We start from the raw sequence: 22326 nt of genomic DNA on the forward strand, positions 1-22326 counted from the left end.
TTTACTGCCTATTCAAAACACTATTTCTAAAGTTTATAATTTAGTAACTATTCTGTGGAAAACACTGTGGTGCAGGAGGTAGCCTCATGGCACCTAGACTGCGCATTTGGGTACGGGTTCGAATGCGGCCCACCATCTGTGTGAAATTTGTATATTCACGTTTCCCCCCCACAGTCCAAAGAACTGGTGGCCAAACTGTCTAGTGCATGTAGGTGTGAGTGAATGTGTGTGTGAGACTGATCTGTGATGGGCTGATACCCTGTACAAGGTGTACGCTGCTGTACTATGCTTCCAGGATAGCCTCTAGACATCTGTAACCCTTGCTGAACAAGTAGATATCCATAATAAATTAATATTCAATCTATGTTAGTGTATTGCAAGGGAAAGAAAACATGAGATTTCAGTTGTGTTTTTTTTTTTTTTTTTTTTGCACTAGCAAAACATTGTCACAAATCACTGAGCATTACTAACCTCTGTCTCCGTAGTTGAGAAAAAAATTCCACCAACTCCAAAATACCGGTAAGAAGTGTGTTTACAGCCATTATACCTTGACAGTTTTGACATTGCTAGAATACGGAACTGTTTTCAACTTTCCACATTTCTTCACTTTGTTTTCATCATTCCTTGAACGCACGTACAGCTCAAACCTACATGGCTGTCTTTTGTTTGTGCAAGTCCCAATGTACTTTCTTCATCGGCTCTTATTCCACTGTTTAAAACAAGACGCTTTGTCCTGGAGAGAGCGAGTACCCAGAATGTTCCTGTTTTTTTTTTTTTTTTTTTTTTTTTTTTTTTTTACCCTCGCTTCCACAATAGCCATATTAAGTTCTTCTTGCTGAATTACCCAGCCGGCGCTGAAGCCTGGAATACTGATGAACTGGTCAAGTGACAATTGAACAATTGTGATTTCTACTGTATATAAGCCTCTGTCTGAGAGCCTACTGATACGTCTGAATTGAGTGAAGAGAAAAGGCATTCCTAAGGATTACAGCTTGGGAGAAGAGGAACATAAACTGGGGGGTGTTGCCAGAATCCAAAAACCATGTTGAAAAGCAAGGGGAGAGAAAAAAAAAAAAAAAAAAAAAAAAAACGCTTCAGATTTGGAGCACGTCTTTTAAACCAGAACAAATCTAAAATACACCCACTCCACTAATTCCTTTATGATCTCGCCAGGTGCTTGAATTCATCGCTTTTGTTGGGAGGAAAAAAGCTCTTCTAAAGAGCGTACGCAAATAGCCCAAGATCTCGTCTGTTATCGACTGTGCAGCCAGAGGGAAGCAGGACCGCTCCACAGCTTCATGTCAGACAGCGGTGTTCAAGGAGGAGACCGGCCACGTAAGAGCCACACGTCTCCTATGAACCATATCAGTCTATCAATCCTGACCTGTAGCAAATCTCCAGCACGAGTGTGTCTCCCTTTACCGGCGCCACACCTGTGTCCAGCGTGTCCGATAGCCTGCATTACATCTCCGTCGTGCGTGTGTCAGTCCGTCTGGAGCAAAACTGTCCGCTGTGTCACCCTACTCTTCTCGCAACATGAAGGCTCTGTCATGTTCTTCATCACATGAGCAAGACTGTCAACCCACCTGTACCTCACCAACACAGGTGGTAAGTCCACCTATACCTCACTATCGCAGTGTACAAGTAACTTTACTGCACCTTTAAGATGATGAGTGACCCTACCTGGCAGGAGGACTTCCCCATTTTTTCTGAAGAAGGGACTCCCTGGCCAAAGAGGAGGGCTGGACATGCTGAGGAGAGACAGATGGAAAAACAGGCAGAAATAGCATCAGACATTTTCACTCGGGTAAAATACAATCTGAAATACTGTACCCAAGAGTGATCAGTAACAGCCAACTGATCTAATACGAGAAGGGGCCGGAAAAAATGCAGAAATTTACCAAAACTGACATTGCAGACCATTAAAAAAAGAACCCATAAATGCAAGTTATTGCAGCTATTATTAATGATTTTGCAGCAGTCCTATAAGCATAACTAGCTTTACCCAGGGATCTCAGTGTGCAGGCCAACAAATTCGGATTACGTACCCTTGTTTTTAAATCAAAGCCTAGCAGCCAATAACAGTTTCCCGTAATAAAGAGCGGACCTCAGATGTTGCTGCGAGTCATTAAAATGAAATTTGTTATTATAACCAAGGGAAAATCAGTATCAACACAAACAGGGAGGAAAACTCCAGAGAAAAAATGGATTTTCGAGACTAAGAAGGCAGCCGCCTTGGTTCCTTAGACTTACTTTGGATTAAAGCAACTCAACAAAAAGCAGTGAGAAGTAATCCTTATACACTTCCACAAAATTGTGTTACTTTTAAATGTTGAGTACACACTTGATATACAGTCTGTATGTAGTTCTTATTTGCTCATGTTCAACATAAAACTGCTCTTAAAATGTAAGCATACATTACCTTCTCCAACTTGCTGGAACAAAAGATAGCTATACATTTTAGTATTTTGTATACTTCCAATCAGTTATTGGACAGGCATTTAACATGTGGGAGAAGGCCATAGAAAACTACTTCCATTCCCAGTCCTCTATCTTGAGAACCATGTAAGTGATCACCAAGAATGGGTTTTCACTCAATGGCACTTGCCCTACCCTATATTTCCAATCAGTTACTTGAGATTTCAAGAAAGCTATTTAAAAAGCATATCTTTTTTCTACATTTATCACTGCATTTATATTTATCTAAAACTTGTTTGGTCCCAGTTCCAGGATGGGACATGATGATAAATCAGCAGGAACTGGTAATCATTTCAGTACCTTCAAGAACTATTGGCATGACACTGAGCTGTTAAGCTGTATGGTACAATCATAATCTTAGAGGACTGCCCAGTCACTCGGCCCACGATATTTTCAACCTATGAACTCATCAACAAGGTCTCAGACTCTTGAGCCACATCCATGGATTCAGGCAGCCCCAGAGCAGCATTCAGGTGTCTTCTTTCAATGCTGCCATCTCTTGAGCAGACAAAGCCTGGGAGGCAGGAATAGGGTTTGGTGAGGCAAGTGGAATGTGAGGCAGGGACTACGACACTGGGGGGGTGGGGAGCAGTGAAACAGGTCAAGGGGATTTTGGACAGGGAGGTGGAGTCACTGAAATAGGAGGCAGAAACAGTGGACTAGGGAGGCAGGAGCAGCAGAATGAGAAGTGGAGGCGGCAGAACGGGGCTCCTTCTGACCAGATGTTCCGGGCTGTACGCAGTAGACAGGGCAGTGTACAAATCCAATCAAACAACACCCTAGTGCTCTTCTGGGCCGCTAGTTTTTCCTCCCCAGCACCGACAGTGCCATTAGATAACACTTAAAATACGCTCGCTCTGCCACGTTTCCCTTCTAATCTTCTTAGGGTATATTAACTAATTGAGCATTAGAACAAACAGAGGCAATGGCACAGGGCTATGAGTATATCTGTGAGCACAGCACATTAAAAGAAGTCTTTTCATTGCCATGAATGGATTCCATCCTAACAAACACCACTGACATGCATATGGTACCGATGCTTTTACGTACACAATAGTCAAGGTAAAAAGCATTCTGTGCAGCTGTAGTAAGATGAGCAGCAAGCAGCAATGACTAAGGTCAGATTCCAACCGACAAAAAAAAAATAGCAAAAAACAGGAAAGCCTGGTAATATTTCCCTTTCTTTTTGAGCGGTTACTTTAATTACCAGATTCAGTCAAAATCTTGGCCTGATTTTTGTCGCGAGTGATCAAACACGTTTCAGTCCATCTCACCCGGAGTTTGGGAGGAGAGAAACATCTTCATTAGCATATTAGTTGCCTAGTAACCAAAAAAAACACATTTAACTTTCCCCTCTATTTTCACAGAGCAGCAAATGCACCTGATTACAGTATTTATCCCCTTTGGTATATTTTGTCAGCAAAATAAAATGTATCACATAAAAACTGCAACTTTATTGCTTCCAAATATGACAAAGTGTTAAGCATTTACTTTTTAATTAGCAACAAACACAGTAAATAGCACTGCAGAGCTGAGGGGGACCAGGATCTGGGCTGAAAAAGAAAGTGCGCTACTGCCTGAGGTATGCGAGGCCAGACCCGCCTCCCAGGGGTGCCCGGTTTACCCCGACGTCACAGGACACCTTGCGGCGGCGCCCCGTTTACCCTGACGCCACCGGCCTGCTCCCAGGTTGCCTGCTGGGCCAGACGCCTCTTTATATTCCATACGCACATATGCTTAGCTTCAGGTTACAGCTGTGGTATGTGTTGCCATGGACACCGCATGCTTGCGATACAGTACTCAGGTTCTTTTACATACACCTCTACCACCACCAACGTAACTGTTTATTCCATACGCTGCACTTCTTAATGTAAAATGGTATAAGTCAGAACTGAGTCATACTCCAATGCTGATTTCATTGACCTACAATTTGACACTGAAATTCTGCAAGGCATACGGAAAGTACAACACGACTGCGTCGGATGAAATCTGAAACCCAATTACGGACTTATCTGCCCCCGAAATGAATCGTGAGCATACAGCAAGCGGCCGGAGCGAGGGAGAGCTGCCTGAGCACCGGATGCATAGACTATGCTTGCAGAGCAGAGGTCAGGCTGTGCCTAGTGACCACGAGCGCGAATTCCCGTTCACCCTCCCGCAGCACATCACCCGTTTAGGGGAAACGCACGTGCTTGTAGGCAGGACTGCCCGTGTCCAGGCCTCTCTCCTCCCCCCGCGCATGCGTCACAGCCAACTCGCCACTCCTCCAAACCAGATTGTCTCAGCAACTCGAGTATAACTGCAGAATTAATGTCCCAACAAAAGCTAGCCCCTTCTTTGATTCCATAATCTCATTTCAAATCCTCTTGCCCACTCCTTTCCCTTTCTACCCTTGAAATTGCAATCCTCTTTCAGTAATCTAAAGACTAATTGGAGCCAGGACTGCCTCTCCGGTGCCACTTTCCACCGTTCTACTTTGTTCTGGCAGAGTCCTCTGTTCGCCGTTCCTGATCGCGGTTGCACAATGCACCCATTTTCCAGGCCTCGGGGCCAAACCTCCAAACAATTTGTGGAAGGAGTTTAAGGCCCTGTGACTCCCGCAAGCTGCCGTAGGAAATTCCACAACACGGGAGCTTATTACCTACTTACATCTGACCTTTGATTCGTTACTAAACTTTAACTAACCACCAGACAGCTGGCTGCAGGAAAGGTACACTTCTGATGTTTGTACACAGCGCGAGCGAAAGGCATGTCAACGTGCTTCCGAGGGATGCAACGCAAGCGGATCTTCTGCAAGGGGCTGGTGTAGAATAAGGCTGGAAGGCTAGGAGGAACGCTGGGGACCTTGGGGGAACGGAGATCGCGTGTGGAAGGAGGGCAATGCCATGACGGGTCAGTACGCGGAGGACACGGGGGGCTTGCCCGTCTCCTAACCCGTGTAATTTGTGACTCAATCAGTCAATAGGGTTCCCAGTCCAGGGAGGATCAGCCACAAGTACCGAGTTCCTCCAACAAGTAACTCTCATAAAGACACGCACAAGAACAAAATATCTGTCGAAGAAACACAGCCAAGAAGACCAAGAAATCCAGACAAAATACATACAAGTTTATCGACACCGACCGACCCTTCACCACGCACACACGTACATACATACATACACACAGATAGACACACAAAAACACACATACTCAAGTGGGCTACGGCCAAGAAACGCTGGGAAACATCCAGAGCTTGGATTCAACAGGAAATATTTTCCGTTGGACGAACCAGCATCCAAGACACACAGATACTTCAAGGGGCAATAAATCATCTCCAAACACTCAGCACAGACGCTTGCAGTACAATAGGAAAAAAGAGAAAATCTCTCGTCTGAAAGGCACATCATTGTTGCAGAATTTTTAGAACCTGACTCAACCAGTAACATATTTATGAACAAAGAATTCCATTTACAGAAAAATACAATGTAGCCAAAATGGTTAAGTCTCCAATGACCTCTTCAGGAACGCTGAATCTAAACATTTCCAGAGCGTTTTTCTAAGTCAATTTGGACACATCCTTGCCTATTTACGCCAACATTTCTCAGCAAACAAACAGACATCTTCAGCACGTCTTGAACAAACACAGCCATGGCCGCTCAGGATGTCTTTTTCGAAGGCTAGCGGTACGACCAAAGTACGTTGGTTACGTATATCGCCCTGGCAGACGCTTGGGGCTCCAGCATGAGAAGGACCCCGTCGCTCCCGTCCATCGGGATGCCCTAGACCAAGAGAACGGAATGCACTGGAGGGATAGGGTAACGGATGCCAGAAACCAACAATCCCAACTGTTATTATTATTGAAATAATAATCATCACAATCAACTTTTTGCAGAAGTGATTTGTTTTTTCAATTAACTGCTCTCCAGCAGAGAAACAGACCACGGCTGAAATGAGCAGGAGGGTCCTGCTTTCCGAAGCCTGTTTTGTTCTTTCGTTTCAAAGAGCCGCATTTAAAAGGATTCTCCTAAAGCTACTGGACCTCCAGTTGTCATCTCCAATAATTCACGCATCCACAGATTTTTATGAAGATGGACAAAAGCAGGTACAAAAACCCTAAAATAGGCTTCAAGCCATCTGCTGTTGCCATGGAGAGCTACGTGTTGCCAGGGCGATAGCGTATTTCTCTGTGCTAATGGCCTGTCCTTTTGCCAGGCAACAAATAGCCCTGTGATGCAACTGCACCTGTCTCAGCTATGTGTTACCATGGAGGCGTTCCTGTTTCCATGGCTACCATCACGCTAATCACCTCACAAGGGCAAACATGCAGCAGTCAACTCCTAAGCCCAGCTGTTGTTGCTGATCTCCCCTAAGAGAATGGTGTGGGTATGTGGAGGGCTGTATCACACACACACACACACACACACACACACACACACACACACACACACACACACACTCCTCTCCTGTTTTAACTTAGCTCCCCTTCCTGTCATTGTTTTCCCCGTCGGGTCCGAAAGCGAAGCAAAGAGCGGCTACAAACACGACGTACGAAAAAACGTCGGTGCGTAGAGTAAATGGAAAGAAAAAAAAAAAAAACACATTGGCACAACGGTCTCCACCCTGAAAGTGTGTGCATGCGCAAGAGCAAACACGAGCACAAGCACGCACGCAAGCGGGGAGCGAAAACAAAGTGAATCTCAGGTACGATGATCCTGCTGCACGTTATGAGCAGGTGACGAGGGAGGAATGGGCAAGAGCTTCGGCAAAGCCTGACGGGGCTGTAAGAGCTGCGTATCTCCATGAAGCTGCTGCAGATGAACTCTTCATTACAATCTGGCACAAGGGCAATGCCATCTGGCCTGCTGGGGGCAGAGAGAGCCAAGCGGCACCCCCCGCCTTCTCTCCCACATTACTGTCGCTCCAGTGTTTCCTCCAAACCCCCGTCGGTGGTGGGAAGACCAGCTCTCAGCTAGACGGAGTCAGGGCCCGTGCAAACTCAGGGTGACCTCGCACCCTGACTAGCTCCACGAGGATCCCTTAAGAGAACTTTCTCGTGATTGAGAAATGTTTCCTTTCCCAGGCTGTTGGGAGACAAATACCAGGAGAGTGCAATTTGCACTGGCAGGGAGATGCAACCATCATCAGCTTTCAAACACCTTTTCACCCGCTATCGATAGCCGGCTAATGGCTTTTTGAGCCACTGTAGGTACAGTTAAAGAGCTGTCAGAACGAAACTGACACAATCGTTCGCAGACACAAAATACCACAGCTTCAGACCTAAACAAGGTGTGGGCTGAGAGATATGTCATTTACAGAAAATCAACAGTGCTCTTCTCAACCACATTTTCGACGGGGCTGCGAAGGAAATTGAAACGATTCGTTTGCGTGCGAACGCACGATTTTGGGCAGACAACGTTGTCGGTCTCAGTTCTTGCACAGGTGCATTTTGAGATGTGTTTTCTGTGAAACTTTCTCACTGGGTGACCTTACCTCAGTAAGGACGCTGGGACAGCGCTGCGACCCAGCAGTGTGCTTGCTATGCCATTTTTACTGCTGAATCCAGGGAAAACGGCTCAAGCTCGCGAAAGTGAGCAAATGGAAAGGCAAACCACAAGCTGTACCTCCATCTGACGTTCCCACACACACACACACACACACACACACACACACACACCTGCGTGCCACCTCCTCTCCACAACAGTGCATTCCAGTTTCTTCACTTCCCCTTAGGAAAATCTATTTCCACATTTATTCTCAGCAGGGAAATTGGCGTCCTGTTAGCTCCGTGCCTGTTTGAGGACGCAGAGCTGGACTTGGTTGTACAGTACAGTACGGTACAATCGATTCTGTCGCACGGGGGCTGCGAGACTCGGGAGTCGAGGATGAACCGCTCTCTGACAAGCCCACCTAGGAGCGTGACCCCCGGCGCACCAGCCGGGGGGGTGGAAATCGATATCCTGAGCAAGCCCTCCTGCTTACCTTTGATATGCCTGAGGAGATGTTGGAGGTGTGGCCAGCACCGGGGAGTATGGGTGGTAAGGGGTTTTCTTCAAGGCTTGTATCAGGTTCTGCCTGTATTCCGGGTCTATGCACCACAATGAACCTTTTCCAATATTCTGTGGAGAGAGAGGGAGAACGCAACAAGAATGAGTCAGAAGTCATGTCGGGTACAGATTTCAGGTGCAAAAATTCCGCTGTCAACTTTGTGAACAAGTATTACACCGGTCCTGGGTGTGGGGGTACACGAGTCGGCGTGGAAGACCAAGCATCAGCGTGACAGTGAGCGGTCAGTCGGAAGCCCCCTCCTCTCACATGCGAGAAGGAATAACCTGATGACTTAGCACAAGAACCATTTTCAGTCTTAAATATGACCAGCGGGCAATTGTGCCTATTGTTAATAATGCATTCTGCTATATGGATGTGATGCGTACGCTGTTTTCCCACACCGGTTAAACTCGTCTTACCTGTTAACACAGCTGACGTCAATATCAACCACTAGCTGGCAAAACACATAGACCTCTGACTGCAAGCAAAGCGAAGCCACGCTTAATTCAGACCTCTGGCTAGTAGAATAAAAGGCAGACATGAATTTTCCATGAGCCGCCGGTAGCACGGAGCACGAAGCAGGAGCCCGGTCCTCCTCCGGCTCAACAGCCGAGCCTCCCAGGCTTTTTCTCGGAACCCCGAACCCGAGGCTTCAAAACTGTTCGGAACAGCCCCGAACCACAGGTCAACCTGTCATTGACTGGAAGAGCTCTATCAGCTACGTGGGACCTGTGCTCCACTGTGATGAAAAGACACAGCTCTGCCATTAGCTTTTAACTTTCCACCGTGATGAAACCCGAACAGACAGCTCCGTCTCCTCCCTTACAGTGCAACGGTTCTGCTGAGAGAAGAGCCGGGGTAAAGCAGCTCGACACGTGACCCCCAAATCCAGAGCCAGACAGTACAGGAGGCATACAGAATAATAGAAACAAAAGAAAGTGTCTTTTCACTAAATCACAGTTACGGAGCCAGGTAAGAAAGGGGTCAGTTCAACTTGACTATCCGTTACCTATATGTGGGTCAGCTATAAACAGCTTGACAGGCAACATGTGAGGCTGCATAGCAACATGGTAGGTAGTGGAGTATCCATCCATCCATCCATCCATCGGAGCTCAATAGCCAGTGCTCAAACTTGCATCGAGCATCAAAACTACAAAGATATTCATTAGGGCAACGGAAACGTTATTGAAAATCACATCAGAATATACCAAGCAAGGAAAAACCGCATCGGAGAACTAACAGCGGTTGGGCGCCAAAGCTCACAGAGAGGGACAAAAGGGCACTTAACATATAATCTCTAGAACCAAAAAAACAACAGACTCGGAAATTGCCGTATAATTCAATCACCGTCTGTGATTCCGTCTCAACAGAAAAACAGAAAAAAAAAAAAAAAAAAAAAAAAAAAAAAAGTACATTGTGATCGCCGCAGAGCTGGTATTCATGGCAGGGCTGCCACACAAACAGCTTGCTTCAAAGGCCAGTGTGCACAAATTCGGTCTGGAGTAATGAGCACAGAACCTGGAGTCCTGAGCAGTGGAAAAATGTCACATGGCCTGATGAGCTGGCTTTTCCCCCCTTTTCCACATCTGGACCAGTTTGTACCAAGAAAAAGCCAAAGGATGCCTACATCGTCCACTGCCAACTGTTAAAACATGTTAAAACGTCTATAAACATGGTGGTGGATCTGTGAAGGCACTGGCTGTGATCTCGTGGAATCTTTCGGCCCATGGATTATTTCCCCGTCATATTACGGCCGCAAACTCCGAAGCCAGTTCAGGGGACCAGGTGAACACCAGAGCGCAAACATCGTTTCCTCACGACATGTCCGTATTCTAAGACGACAACAGCCGCATACACGTTGCCCGATTCAAGCGATGATCCACGAACAACACAGTGGAAACAAACAGCTCCTATGGCTTCCCAAATGACCTGATGTATTAAGATCACCTAAAGACCATTGAACTTTTCTGGAAAGTTCTGGAGCGTGTGGATTTTTGCTTCCTTACCCCAAACGGCACTGTTTTTCAAGGAGCGCTCCAGTACGCCACTACACACCGGTCAGGACTTGCAGAACGCAAGCGAAGGACGTTCGGCTGACTTTGCACGGTGATCAGCGGTGCAGCTTTCCACACCGATCAACCCCAATCGCCTCCTGACCCCCGAGACACACGTGGGGCGTGCCTGCCGAAAGCCACGTTCAGAGGGCCCCTTGGATTCGCCGACCGCCTTTCGGCATGCCCACGACGTACCCACCCCCGGGGACCGAGCACGGTAAACTCAGCTAATCAGAATTCTGCGTTGCGGGCATCCCCAGTGGGGCATCGCTAGATTGCCGTACTACACTAGCCATCTGTCTTGAAGAGGCCCAGGGAACACAAATTAGCCCATGCTCCCTTGGGTGGGTGAGATAGCTGGGGTTCTCCCCCCCCTCGGTGCTCACAGCAGGGGGGCAGCATGTAGCGTAGGGGTTAGAGCTGCTGCCTTTGAACTCGGAGGTTCCAGGTTCGAATGCCACTTCCTGCTGTTATATCGTTCAGCAAGATACTTACGCCTCCACTGCCGCAGGAAAAGTTACCCAGCGATACAAATGGGTAAATAACTCAAGTGCTTTGTAGAAAAGTGTCAGCTAATTGAATGAAGTGACACCTATGGCTGAGCTGCAGGCAGCACCAGGTCAGCGACACCCTCCTCTAAGCGCGTTACGCGTGCGCGCCACCCGGAAAGTCGGCAGCCCGGGCTGCAAAAGGAAGCGGAAACCTCAAAGCTGTGTGAAAAGTAATGGGTTGCTCAAAGGGGCGCGTGTGTTTTCATCCCTCCTACGCCGGTGCGAGTCGGGGAGACGTAGGAATTGCGTAATTGAGGTAAAATAGGGTGAAGAAAGCTGACCGTCACCTGCGGGACGATCGCGACGGCTGAGAATTCTGGCCAGCGTCCCCTCCCCAGATCCCCCCCCTCTTCCGCAGACACTAAATGGATGGTTAATGATTTGCATGGCAGAGAGATAAGGCTGATTGTACTCCATTCAGAAGCGCAGGCAGAGAGCAGCCCCGTGGTCTCCTGTCTCGCAGGCGCGGATTTGATCGCGAGGAATGACGCGGCGCGCGCCGATAACCATACACAAGGAGCCATGAAACCAGATCACACGGAAGGGGATCATACAGAAGATGTTCCTGCGCAGTTGCATGTAACAGTCATCACGTCACATGGAGAAAATGAAAGGAAATATGTTCTGAAGTCTTCCTTTATTTGGTTCTTTCCAGGAAAAAGTTGGTTTATTTGTTCGAGTTTCTCGTAACACGACATTTTCCTTAAGAGCGGCTCTACCCTCCATAGATTGGTCTGCCAGTGCTTTGCGTTTCTTATTAGGGGCTTCTGCGGTACCCTGTTCTGCCCTACGCAATATCTTCTTCTCACCAATGCAGCCGTCAACTCCCCGGAGGGCCTTTTCACAACCCCACATTGAAAATCATACCGAGGATCGATTCTCAGCCGCGCCGACTGGTTACAGTTTCCCAACAAAAGCGAGAGGTGCCCGCACACAAATACGAGACCGCATGAGAGGCTCTGTGACCGTAACGGCGTTACTTTGACTGTATTCTGACACGATGGGTCTTCGCAACCGCTTCTAATTCAAGGTGACTCAATACCGACGATTCAAAATGAAAATGTTTATCGGTTAAAGCCGCGCGGACGTCGTCGATAATGCCAGACCGCAACAAACGTCTCTCTGCCCGCAAATAAAACTTGAAGAATTACTCAAGGAACGGACGAGGAACGCGTATGTGCGCATCCGTCTCCGAGCGGGTTCACGGGATGCGTTCTACACGTGTGTGCAAACGCGCGTCTTATTTCCATCCGAGTCTACGCGTGCGTGTGCACACGTTCACGTGTCCGTTGTTTCTATTATACCCATTTGTCTAGTTTGGTTTTAGCGCGAGCGTCTGTAAGCGTGTGCGCGCCTTTAGGTGTACGGGGGCATGCGTCTGCAGTTCGAGTTTAAGCAAGTGTGTATTGCTGTTTTGTGTGTGTGCGCTCCCCAGAGCGGATGATATTACTAATAGTGCTGCCATCCTGTTATTCACTCTTCCTTTCCTGAGACCTGAGCCCACTGGTCTACATTTCCAAATGTCCTCTAATCGGGGGGGGAATCAATCGGGTCTGCAGCGCTTTCGCTGCGCCCGGTTTGCCCCTCCTGACAGCGGGCATGTCACTGTGAAGGCCGGCTCTATGGCAGGAGTCAATAGAGTCTCCAATCAGAGGCACAAGGAGGCCAAGGGAGGGGAGAAGCGCTCGGATTACACCGGTCGCCTAGGCAACAGGCAGCCGCGGAGCGCAAGCAAGCTGTTTGACAGTCTTGGCAGCGGGATCTTTCATTCTCACCGAGAAGCGTGGGTCTCTGAAGACGCTCCACTTCATCACAGCCAATACGCTTAATCCCATCAACTCCCATGCAAAATAAAGGGCTGCCATTATGGGCGCCCCTCCCCCGTCCCGCAGACGCCCTGAAGGGAGTGTGAAATATGGAATTCGCAGCAACATTCGCCCAAACGATGCCTTTCTGGAGGCCCCGTCAGAGGGGCTGAGGAGCAGTATGTGAATTCTTTAATTACTCTATTTGTTCAGCAGAAAGAGGAACAAAGAGGATCCCAGCGCGCTAACCGCTGTGACTCCCCTCCGCCGCGTGCAACTGTTCAAATCAGAGAGCCTGTCTGCAGGCCTGAAAGGAACTGTGGCCTTCTGGCATCCTTAACTGCACACACCCGCCACACGCACCGCAAACGCGCCACGGCGCGGCACAGCCCGGCAGGCAAAGCACCGACACGCGGTAAACACATCAACATCTGATCAGGCACTCGAGCGCTCCTTTTCGCCACCAGAAGGTCACGTACCAAGCGCAAGAGCAGGTACGAACGCGAGGCAGGAAATATCCGACAAGGGATATTTCCGACGCTGCCACGAGCGAGGTGACGGTGGGCGTGTAGAGGTGCGTGCCTGCCTGCGCGTTGATGTGTGTGTGTGGGGGGGGGGGGGGGTTGCGCACACCCCGTAATAAGAGATGCTGATCGGGTCAGGCGCACAGAACCTCGCTTGGCGCGCACACACGCTGTTTGTGCCGAGGCAGATACAGCATGTGGAGATTTTCACAGGAAATATGGCGTCCCCTGCAAAGGCAGCATACGGCTTGAGGGGGGGGGGGGGGGGGGGGGGCAGCCTCTACACCATCACAACACTTTCAGTGCAGCAGGTCACATGCGACTCCCACTCCAGCGGAAGGACAACTGGAGGCAATGTTGATGCAGCTATATGAGTTTGCTGTAATTCATCAAGAGGCGGGTCATTCCTGACCGGGGCTGCCCACTAATGACCCTGCCCCCACCCTGTGTTTGCGATGTAATGGATGCGCTCACTGGTGTGGGCTCACTGTGGCGAGGTTCACACTGTTCTGCTCCACAGACTTGTTGTTCAGGTAATGTGGGGTCCTCTGGGTTAAAAATAACATCTCTTCACAGGGGCGTGGAGTCACTTCTCCATTCCACTATGATGCGACCAAAACTGTCCCTTTCATATGTTCTATATATTCCACAACACACTTCTGAGTTTAACCTGTTCATCATCCATCAGTTCTGACCGTCTTCATTAAAAGCTTGGATCAGCTAAAACTCAAGGATGTGGAAAAACAGAAATACTTATCCTCTTCCGAGAGCAGTCAGAGGCCTGTCTCAACAACATGGGCGACACGGTGGCACAGTAAGTAACGCTGCTGTCTTACAGCACTTGGGTGGTGTGAGAGGACGTGGGCTTGATCCCCGACTCACTCTGTGTGGAGTTTGCATGTTCTCCCCGTATCTGCATGGGCTTCCTCCGGGTGCTCTGGTTTCCTCCCACACGCCAAAGACATGCTGTTCAGGTTCACCCATAGTGTGCGAGTGACACAGAGAGAGTGTGTTCCACTGATGTATGGATGAGTGACCCAGTGTAAGTAGTGTATCTAGCAGTGTAAGTCACCACGGTGAATAAGGTGTGTGGTCTGGTAACGCTACATAGAGTTCATTGGAAGTCGATTTGGAGAAAAGTGTCTGCTAAAGAAAGAAATACAAATTTAAACAACAAGGACAGCGACAGTAGCGTCAAACCAGGAACAACAGAACATAAAGTAAGGGGTTAGTAGTGACATGGTATAGTACTTGTACTTAGTACACTCGCAATGCTCCTTGACCCATCGTCGGTGATGCAATGTGAGGTCACCTCACGTTTTGGGTCTTTCCGCATCAGACAACCTCGTCCAAGTGACCCACCCAGGGTCGATCAGACTCCAGCCCGTGTCCGCGTAGCGGCTCTTTGAACCCGCGACCCACCGCTCACGATCCGCAGCCAACTAAATGCCAAGTAACGACTTTCATAGCCTCCCTCCTCTGGCTGCCTGCGATACCCAGGACAGCGTTGCCCCGTACGGAGACCTCAAGGACAGCAGTGATATGGCACAATCGAGGGAACGAACGGCGGTGACGGAGAGAGATTCTCCGCGCAGAGATTCCGTCTCTAAGGAGAGGCGGTCCCACGTGCACCGAAGAGTTGAGATCGCCCACGGTGTCCCAGCAAGCTGCCATTTCACACGGGTCTCCGCTCCCTCGAGTCTCCATGCTCTTATCCCAGGACACGTTCGCGTGTGCAACTTGCTGGAGCTTGGCCCACAGCCACTCTAACTCATGTTTAACTGCGTTCCTCCGGCAACACACATAATAGACATTACGGCACTAGTTCATCGGATGCGTTTATATAACACTATAAAAGTACGCTGGTGAAACGCAAGCCTGGAAAACGCACGATCTCTGTACATTCCTTGAACCGTGACAAAATGCAACGCTTAAAGGGAAGAAGGGCATATTCAACAGACTGGTGAACTTGGAAAACGTTTGTTTATTTCGTCACGTAATCCATTTTATTACCGGCTGCTAGATTACTGAATTACGATGACTCCCCGTGTCATTGCAATCATTACGATTGTTATTAAGTCACCGAACGTCTGCTGGAGCCCATGTTTTGACGTCAATCTCCGGCTCTAAAAATAGCCCTCGCAGCCCAAACAAGCAAATGTCCTCAGCAGGCTCAATCAGCAGAGCTCCTCCTGCACGCAGTCATCCCACAGCTCGCTCCCACAGGCAGCCGGCGCCGCAATCACCCGAAGAGCAGTCCTGCGCGCGCTCAGCCCGAAGCTCGGTCAATCCCGCTCGCCGTCGCCCTGAGGTTCAGGTGCGTTCGCGCTAGACCCGAGGCTTGGTCGAGCAACACTCCGAGCTCCTTCCTTATGCTCGACCAACGGGGAGACGCCGTAAAGCCGGGACTGAGCCAGCGTCACCGCTCCCTGGAGGGCTGAGCTACAACGGGACACGGTCCCCCGCGGCCCAGCAGCAAGGCACAGGTAGCAGACGGACGGACGGACGGGCGGACAGACTGACTGATTGACTGACCGAAGCAGAGGTACAGCAGACGGGCGGCGTGACACCTGCAGGAGCCGCTTTACAAGTTGCCCACCTGTCCTCATGAGCTATTCAGCAGATCAATACCACGCACACCATACGACACGATCCAGTTCAAATCCCAGCCATGCGAACATGTGCTCTGCTCAGTCTTTCACTTTGAAGTGTTGGCCAATGTTCTGCCTCCATGGCAACGCTGTATACAACCAGAAAACACTACACTGTACTCAACAGTATGGAATTTCTTTTATGCAAAAATAAACGGCGTTAAGTAAATAACGCTTCATAATTATGAAATGCCACCATGGGCCAGGAATTCTACCGATCTTCACCGTGACATGTCACGAGAAGTCTACGTATGCGTTTGTGCGCGCTGCAGGACGTGCGTGCGCGGGGATCGCTGCACGTGTGCCCCCGTGTGCGTGAGAGCAGGAGACTCCGCTCCCTGATCCACCTCAACGCCGATAAACTGATAATCCAGCAGTTGCAGGAGCGTGTTTGTAAACAATGCCATGGAAACGCATGATCCCCTGACCCCAACACATGGCTGCCACTAACCAAGGCAGCGAGCCAGCGAGAAACACACTGACTTACACAAGTTGAGGAATCTCTCTATAGCTAGGCTCTAGCCCCTGAGAAAGCGCACGCACGCACGCACGCACGCACGCACGCACGCACGCACGCACGCACGCACGCACGCACGCACACACGCACACACACACACACACACACACACACACACACACACACACGCGCGCGCTGAAACTGCTTATCCCAAGCAGGGTTGTGGCGAACCCTAACCCAGGGCGCAATGCTGGGGGGGGAGGGGACACACCCAGGGTGGGACACCAGTCCGTCGCAAGGCACCCCAAGTGGGACTCGAACCCCAGACCTGCCAGAGAGCAGGACCCGGCCAAATATGCTGCGCCACTGTGCCCCCCCCCCCCGGAGAAAGCAGCGCCTGGTTATATTTTCAGTTACAAATTCCTTTTTTGAAAAACACTTGCAGCATCCTTTTTTTCCCCCCCCTCAAATGTCACCTTTGAAAAGTACTTTACAATTTTTAAATCAAATATCTAAATTAAAAGCATCACCGCTCAACCGACTTGTACCATTTTCCTAACAAATTTAGAAATAACTACAGTACACTGGGACCGGCTTATCCGCACCTTTTGCAACGCCGACATAAAAGTACGGAGATTTCTTGGCGACACATTAAAAACAACATTTTTTTACATGATCCTTTGCTTAATGAATTTGCCGGAAAAAACCCAGCGACGAACGTTTCGGTTTCATCGAGCGACGATCAAGTGATGTTCTTATAAAACCGCCAACTTGCGAGCGGTCCTATAAAGCGGAAAGGGCTGCGCTCTACTCTAAGTGACCCGAGTCCGTGCTCAACGTTTCACTTGGCCTCGCAGTTTCACTTCGGGGTTTGTGTGATTAGGAAACGAGCGGCGTGTTTGTTTCAGTTCCAGGCCTCCAGGCCAACGGGGGCCTCGCACCAGGCCCTACGCTCGCCGAGAAGGCGCACGAACCCGGGACGCACGAACGCAACTTTGGCCGACGGCATCGGTCAGCCGCTGCAGATCGCCTGTCGCCGATGGCTTTGGAGGGACCTCAGACTAGGGTGCTGGACACCTAGGAGCCCTCGTGGCCCCACTGGTGTCATTCTAAGCCATACTGCCCCTCGCTGGTGTAGAACCCCTGGCAAAAACCTGGGCAGCCGGGAAACGCCTCTCCTTTTGGTGAAGTGTTGTGCCACAGACCTCATTAAATCCAAGAGGCTTAGCGCCAATGAACCACTTGAGAATTATCAAATAAACTCCGCGCTAAGTGTTAACGCTTTACTGACTCGGGCAGTGTGCCGGAGCTCACCCATCACCGTGTACCGCAAGACTGAGACACAAACACGAAGGAGAGGCGGGGCCCCGAGGCGGAGGGCGTGGCCCCGAGACGGAGAGATCGTGTCAACACGCTGCAACGGGCAGAATCTAGTACCACACCGCTCCACTCGACTACTCCGCAAGCTCTAAATCAGCCTTTCCCTCAAAGAAAAACACGCACACACTGCCACATCCGTGTCCCTGTTGCCACAGCAACTGCTTACTTTCCATGTCAACTGCAACCCAGTTTCTATGGAGACACGTATACAAAAAAAAAAAAAAAAAAAACCCTTTGCGGCACGGCCGAGGACCAGATGGCAGCGAACTGTGCAAGTCACATGGATCAGCTTTACTGTTCAGACTGGGAGAGACACAGACACACACACACAACACGAAAGCTTGCGCGCGCGCGCACACACACACACACACACACACACACACACACACACACACAGAAAGGAGAACTAAAATTCTGAAGCAAAAGCCGGGATCGATACCAAGTTAACCCCTAACGTGTCCTAATTCTCACCGCTTTTCAGCATTCTATTCAGGTTCACTAAGAGACTTAAAGCAAACATTAAAAAGAGGATTCCGCTCCCATAAAACAATACGAAACTGCTCGGCAGCCTGGTTTCTCTGGGTGTGTGATTCAGCTCTCGCCAACAGGCGCATGCACTGACTCACGCTCCCCTCAGTCCTCCCCTTCCACCGTCTCGCACTCTCAGGCATCCTCAAGAAGACCTTAACCGACAGCTGACTAAGTGTGCATTCTCGCAGTCGCACAACAATCCCGTATTTCCCAACAAACATGTGCGCCTCGAGTTTGGAACAGCTACATACTCGATGCAGCACCACGAAACAAACCCCAACGAATACGTCCCCGCAACAGCTCAGGTACGGAGCGCGTCGCCTTACCTGACTTCTGTCCTTGTCCACCTTTTTGAAACACTTATTAAGGGACAGGTTGTGTCGGACCGAGTTTTTCCACCCTGTGGGGGCATTGGCAAAGTAGGGGAAATGTTCAAGAATCCAGTTGTAAATATCCTTCACGGGCAGCCTCTTGGAGGGAGAGTCCTCGATGGCCATGAAGATGAGGCAGCTGAAGGAGTAGGGGGGCTTGCAGTTGGGGTTGTGCTTGGCGTCGTAGGGCAGGTCCGAGGGCGCCGGCGAGGGCGGCGTGTCGTCCTCCAGCTCCTGCAAGGGGCTGACGCTGCGGAGTACCTGGTCGCCGAAGCTGTTGAGCAGGTTCTTGCTCTCGTGGAGCCAATTGAGGTTGGTCAGCTCCTCGTCCTCCATGTGAGGCTTGGCCAGCGGGACGTCCACGTCCTCCGCCTCCTGCAGGGCCCGGCTGAGCGTACGCGCCCCGCATAAGGGGCTCAGGCCGCTGGCCACGCCGATGCCGGAACCTTCCGGCTTTTTGCTGGGGGGCATGACGGGACCCATGAAGAGCTGGACACCTGCAGCAAAAGGCAGAATGGCGAGTCAGCGTGCAGTCCTGCTCTCGACCCTGGCCCGGCACAGTGCCTGATCTACCTGGGCCAACCGGGCAACGCCACGTTCGGCAGAAACGCCGAAACCCGGCCCGGCTACACGTGGATAAACGCGCAGGGATTCCGTACATCTGACTACGCAGTCCATCCCCTCCAGAGCGCAAGTGCAGGAACCAAAAGCAAGCGTCGCCGTGTTCTCTCAGCGACAGCGTCGGAATGCGTAGAATGCTGGAGCTCTCAGGAGGAAGAGGGAATCTTGCCCAAAGATGCTAATCTGGCTGTAATTTTTCGTGACCCGGACAGTACTCGATCGCCCACCTCACGCACGCAATCTCACAGAGCGCCAGCTAGTCACAGGACAGCAGTCATTCGCAACTCCCGTCTCCCGCTCGGCCATCGGGATCACTTCAGCATCACCAAAATCACTAATGTAAACGGAACAGGATCCATCGGGGGGAGCAATTAAAATGGATTTGGCGGCTTTCATCCGGCAACGAAGCTGAAATGTTTTGAACTGTTACCTTCTGATTCCACTGTCAGTTTGATCTATTAGCAGCTGTCACAGGCTCGCTGGAAGCTGGCCTCTCAGCCTATCTAATTAAACTAACAGTCATGTTCGTATGGTCTAATCCCTTGATTTCCCAGGATTTGTTAACCACAGCAGTCGCTGAAAAATATCAGCTGGCAATAAAACTCCTAATGCGGGTTCAGACAGGACAGACGACACCACGGGTGGTTTTTACACTGCAGCGAACGTGTAGCACGCCGCATCTGCTCTCCTCTACAGCAAAGGAGGCCAGGAGAGGGCCTGACCCTCGGAAGCTCTCGATTCGGACCCGCGCAACGTCTCGTGGCCGCGAAGGGCGCGGAGCAGAGCCGCCTCTTACCAGACGGGCCTACCGCGGAACACGACGTAGCGTCAGAAGATGCGCAGACCCACGTTCTCGCATCAAAGTGCACTGGGGTTTAGTGCTCCCCATACCCTGCATTTCTGGAGACGATGAGCGCCGAAGAAAGGTTTTCACCTCTTTACGTTACGCAGCGCGGAGACGCCACGGCCGAAACAAATTCATTAGCATCACCCTGCTAATGAGATGCCAATTATAAACCTTACGGACGGTAACGATGGCTTCAGCACGCAAATTAAAAAAAAAAAAAAAGGGCCACGGTGTACCCACAGAGCACTTTTCTCACTCTTCCCAGCAGCTGAAGTGCGGCCGGATGCAAATCTCAAAAAAACACAATAAGAGTGCAGCAAAAAAGTCAATCAACTTGGGCTGCTCCTCTTGCCACAGTCAGGCGCTGCTCACACACTCAAATGGGAACATGGTGGCAAACGGTGCGGGTGCGGGACTCCTTCGACAAGGTGAGACAAAAGGAGGAGGTTCATCATGCGGGAACACATCTCAACACAAACACAGACAGAGGCGCTCGCTCACTGCAAGTCCACTTTGGCCTCCGCAAGGGAGCCGCGCTCCCGCGAGTCTTTGAACGGGAAAATTATATTATAGCTGACAGTAAAGTCATTTAATTGCACAGTTGCCATGACAACACGCTGCTCTGTTTGGGCCTAATTTGCTTAACTGCCAACCGCATCCCCAAAGGACCCCGCGCATCATTCTTTCGCCGTTCTTTTGTGCTCCGAACAAACTTGCGGAGGGCACCTCGCGAGCGCGTCCCCGGCTGGCGGCACGAGCCTCGCCTCGCCTCGCATCCTCGCTTCTTCATGGACGCGCGTCACCCGATCCGCTCCACTCCTTCAGTCACATTCCACGCCAGCACCGCACGTGCACCTTTTCTCACAGTCTCCGCGCGCGCCTGCTTCATTTTCGCCAATTAGGAGCTCTGCGAACGTCTGCGCGATATTCGCGAAGAAGAGAAGTGAGCAAAAATGACAACAACGCGGTACACGACCGTACGGCCAGGGATCACGGGTCGGGTCTCGTATTTCAAGAGGGCGGCGAGCAGCTGGGAGCGCAAACTTTCTGACCACATTCACAGACGGTTACTCCTTCGACGGCATTTAACGCGTCCGCTCGAGGCGCGCAGCCGCCGGAGCCCCGCGCGCTCCGCCGCCGTCTGCCTGCCTGGTGCGCGTGACGAAGTCGCTCGCTCCCCCGTTCCTCCACTTTCCTGCCACGCGTCACGGAGTTCCTCCCGCTCCTCGTTCTTCGCGGAAAAACAAATACACACACACACACACACACCTCAACACTCACCGCGGAGGCGAAATTGCTGCCCAGCGCCGGTGCAAAAGCACGTCTGGAAAAGTGAGGCGCCGAAACTGTACCGAGGCCGAGGGGGGAAGATGAACGTGCTGACTGCAGGGCTCCAGCGGACCGTTCGCAGTTGCGACACCGTGGGCTGCTCAATGTCACGATGGTCAATGTCACATGAGCTCCAGACACGCCGCGATCGGACCGCAATAAAGCACACACCGCGCAGAAACAACAACAAATAAAAACAGACACTTTCGCTGCTGAGCATGATGCTCTTCCAGTCGGGCGCTGCATTATCTAAGAGCTGAGGAATGTGGACGTGTGCGAGCGCGGAGCCGCGCGCCTTACCTGGCTCAGTGGCTGTGGGGGGAACGGGCTACGCGATGTGTCGCTGCGATCAACGTTCCTGCACAGATTCCATGCGAATCTTCCATCGCATTGTGCCGCCCGAGTGAGAGGCTGCGCTCCGGAGCGGCGACGCTCCTGGCAGGCGAGCGAGCGAGCGAGCGGGCGGGCGGTCGGTGGGAGACGAGAGCGGCGAATGTCGGATCCTCCAACCCGCCCCTGCTGTCCCGCACACACAGAGTGCAGCGCAGTGTGTGCGTGTGGTGTCTGGGTGTTTGGTCTGTTCTCGTTGGGGGGAAAGGGGGGCTGGAGGAGAGGAGAGGAGAGAAGGGGAGGGGGGGGGGCGAAAAAATAAACTGCTCGAGTGCAAATGAGAAGTGTACACATGACCGGAGGGAAACTGGGA

The 22326-nt window shown here is 50.8% G+C and overlaps 1 protein-coding gene across 8 annotated transcripts in view; it reads right to left on the bottom strand.

The window, feature by feature from the left end:
* foxn3 (forkhead box N3) overlaps positions 1-22326 on the bottom strand; it is a 56423-nt gene that overhangs the window by 17192 nt on the left and 16905 nt on the right. For 4 of the 8 annotated variants that reach the window (XM_018727615.2, XM_018727612.2, XM_018727613.2 and 1 more), the window contains exons 2-4: positions 18782-19323; positions 8437-8573; positions 1684-1751 (exon numbers count right to left, since the gene is read on the bottom strand). In XM_018727615.2, coding sequence (XP_018583131.1) covers positions 1684-1751; positions 8437-8573; positions 18782-19309 — 733 coding nt within the window. In that variant the 5' untranslated portion in view covers positions 19310-19323. Of the gene's footprint in view, positions 1-1683; positions 1752-8436; positions 8574-18781; positions 19324-19399; positions 19451-19485; positions 19678-21575; positions 21893-21923; positions 22185-22326 lie in introns of those variants that run through there. The other 4 variants (XM_018727617.2, XM_018727609.2, XM_018727614.2 and 1 more) reach the window with 4 other exon arrangements.

The sequence above is a fragment of the Scleropages formosus genome, chromosome 15 (genome assembly GCF_900964775.1).
Source record: "Scleropages formosus chromosome 15, fSclFor1.1, whole genome shotgun sequence".
Lineage (NCBI taxonomy): Eukaryota > Metazoa > Chordata > Actinopteri > Osteoglossiformes > Osteoglossidae > Scleropages > Scleropages formosus.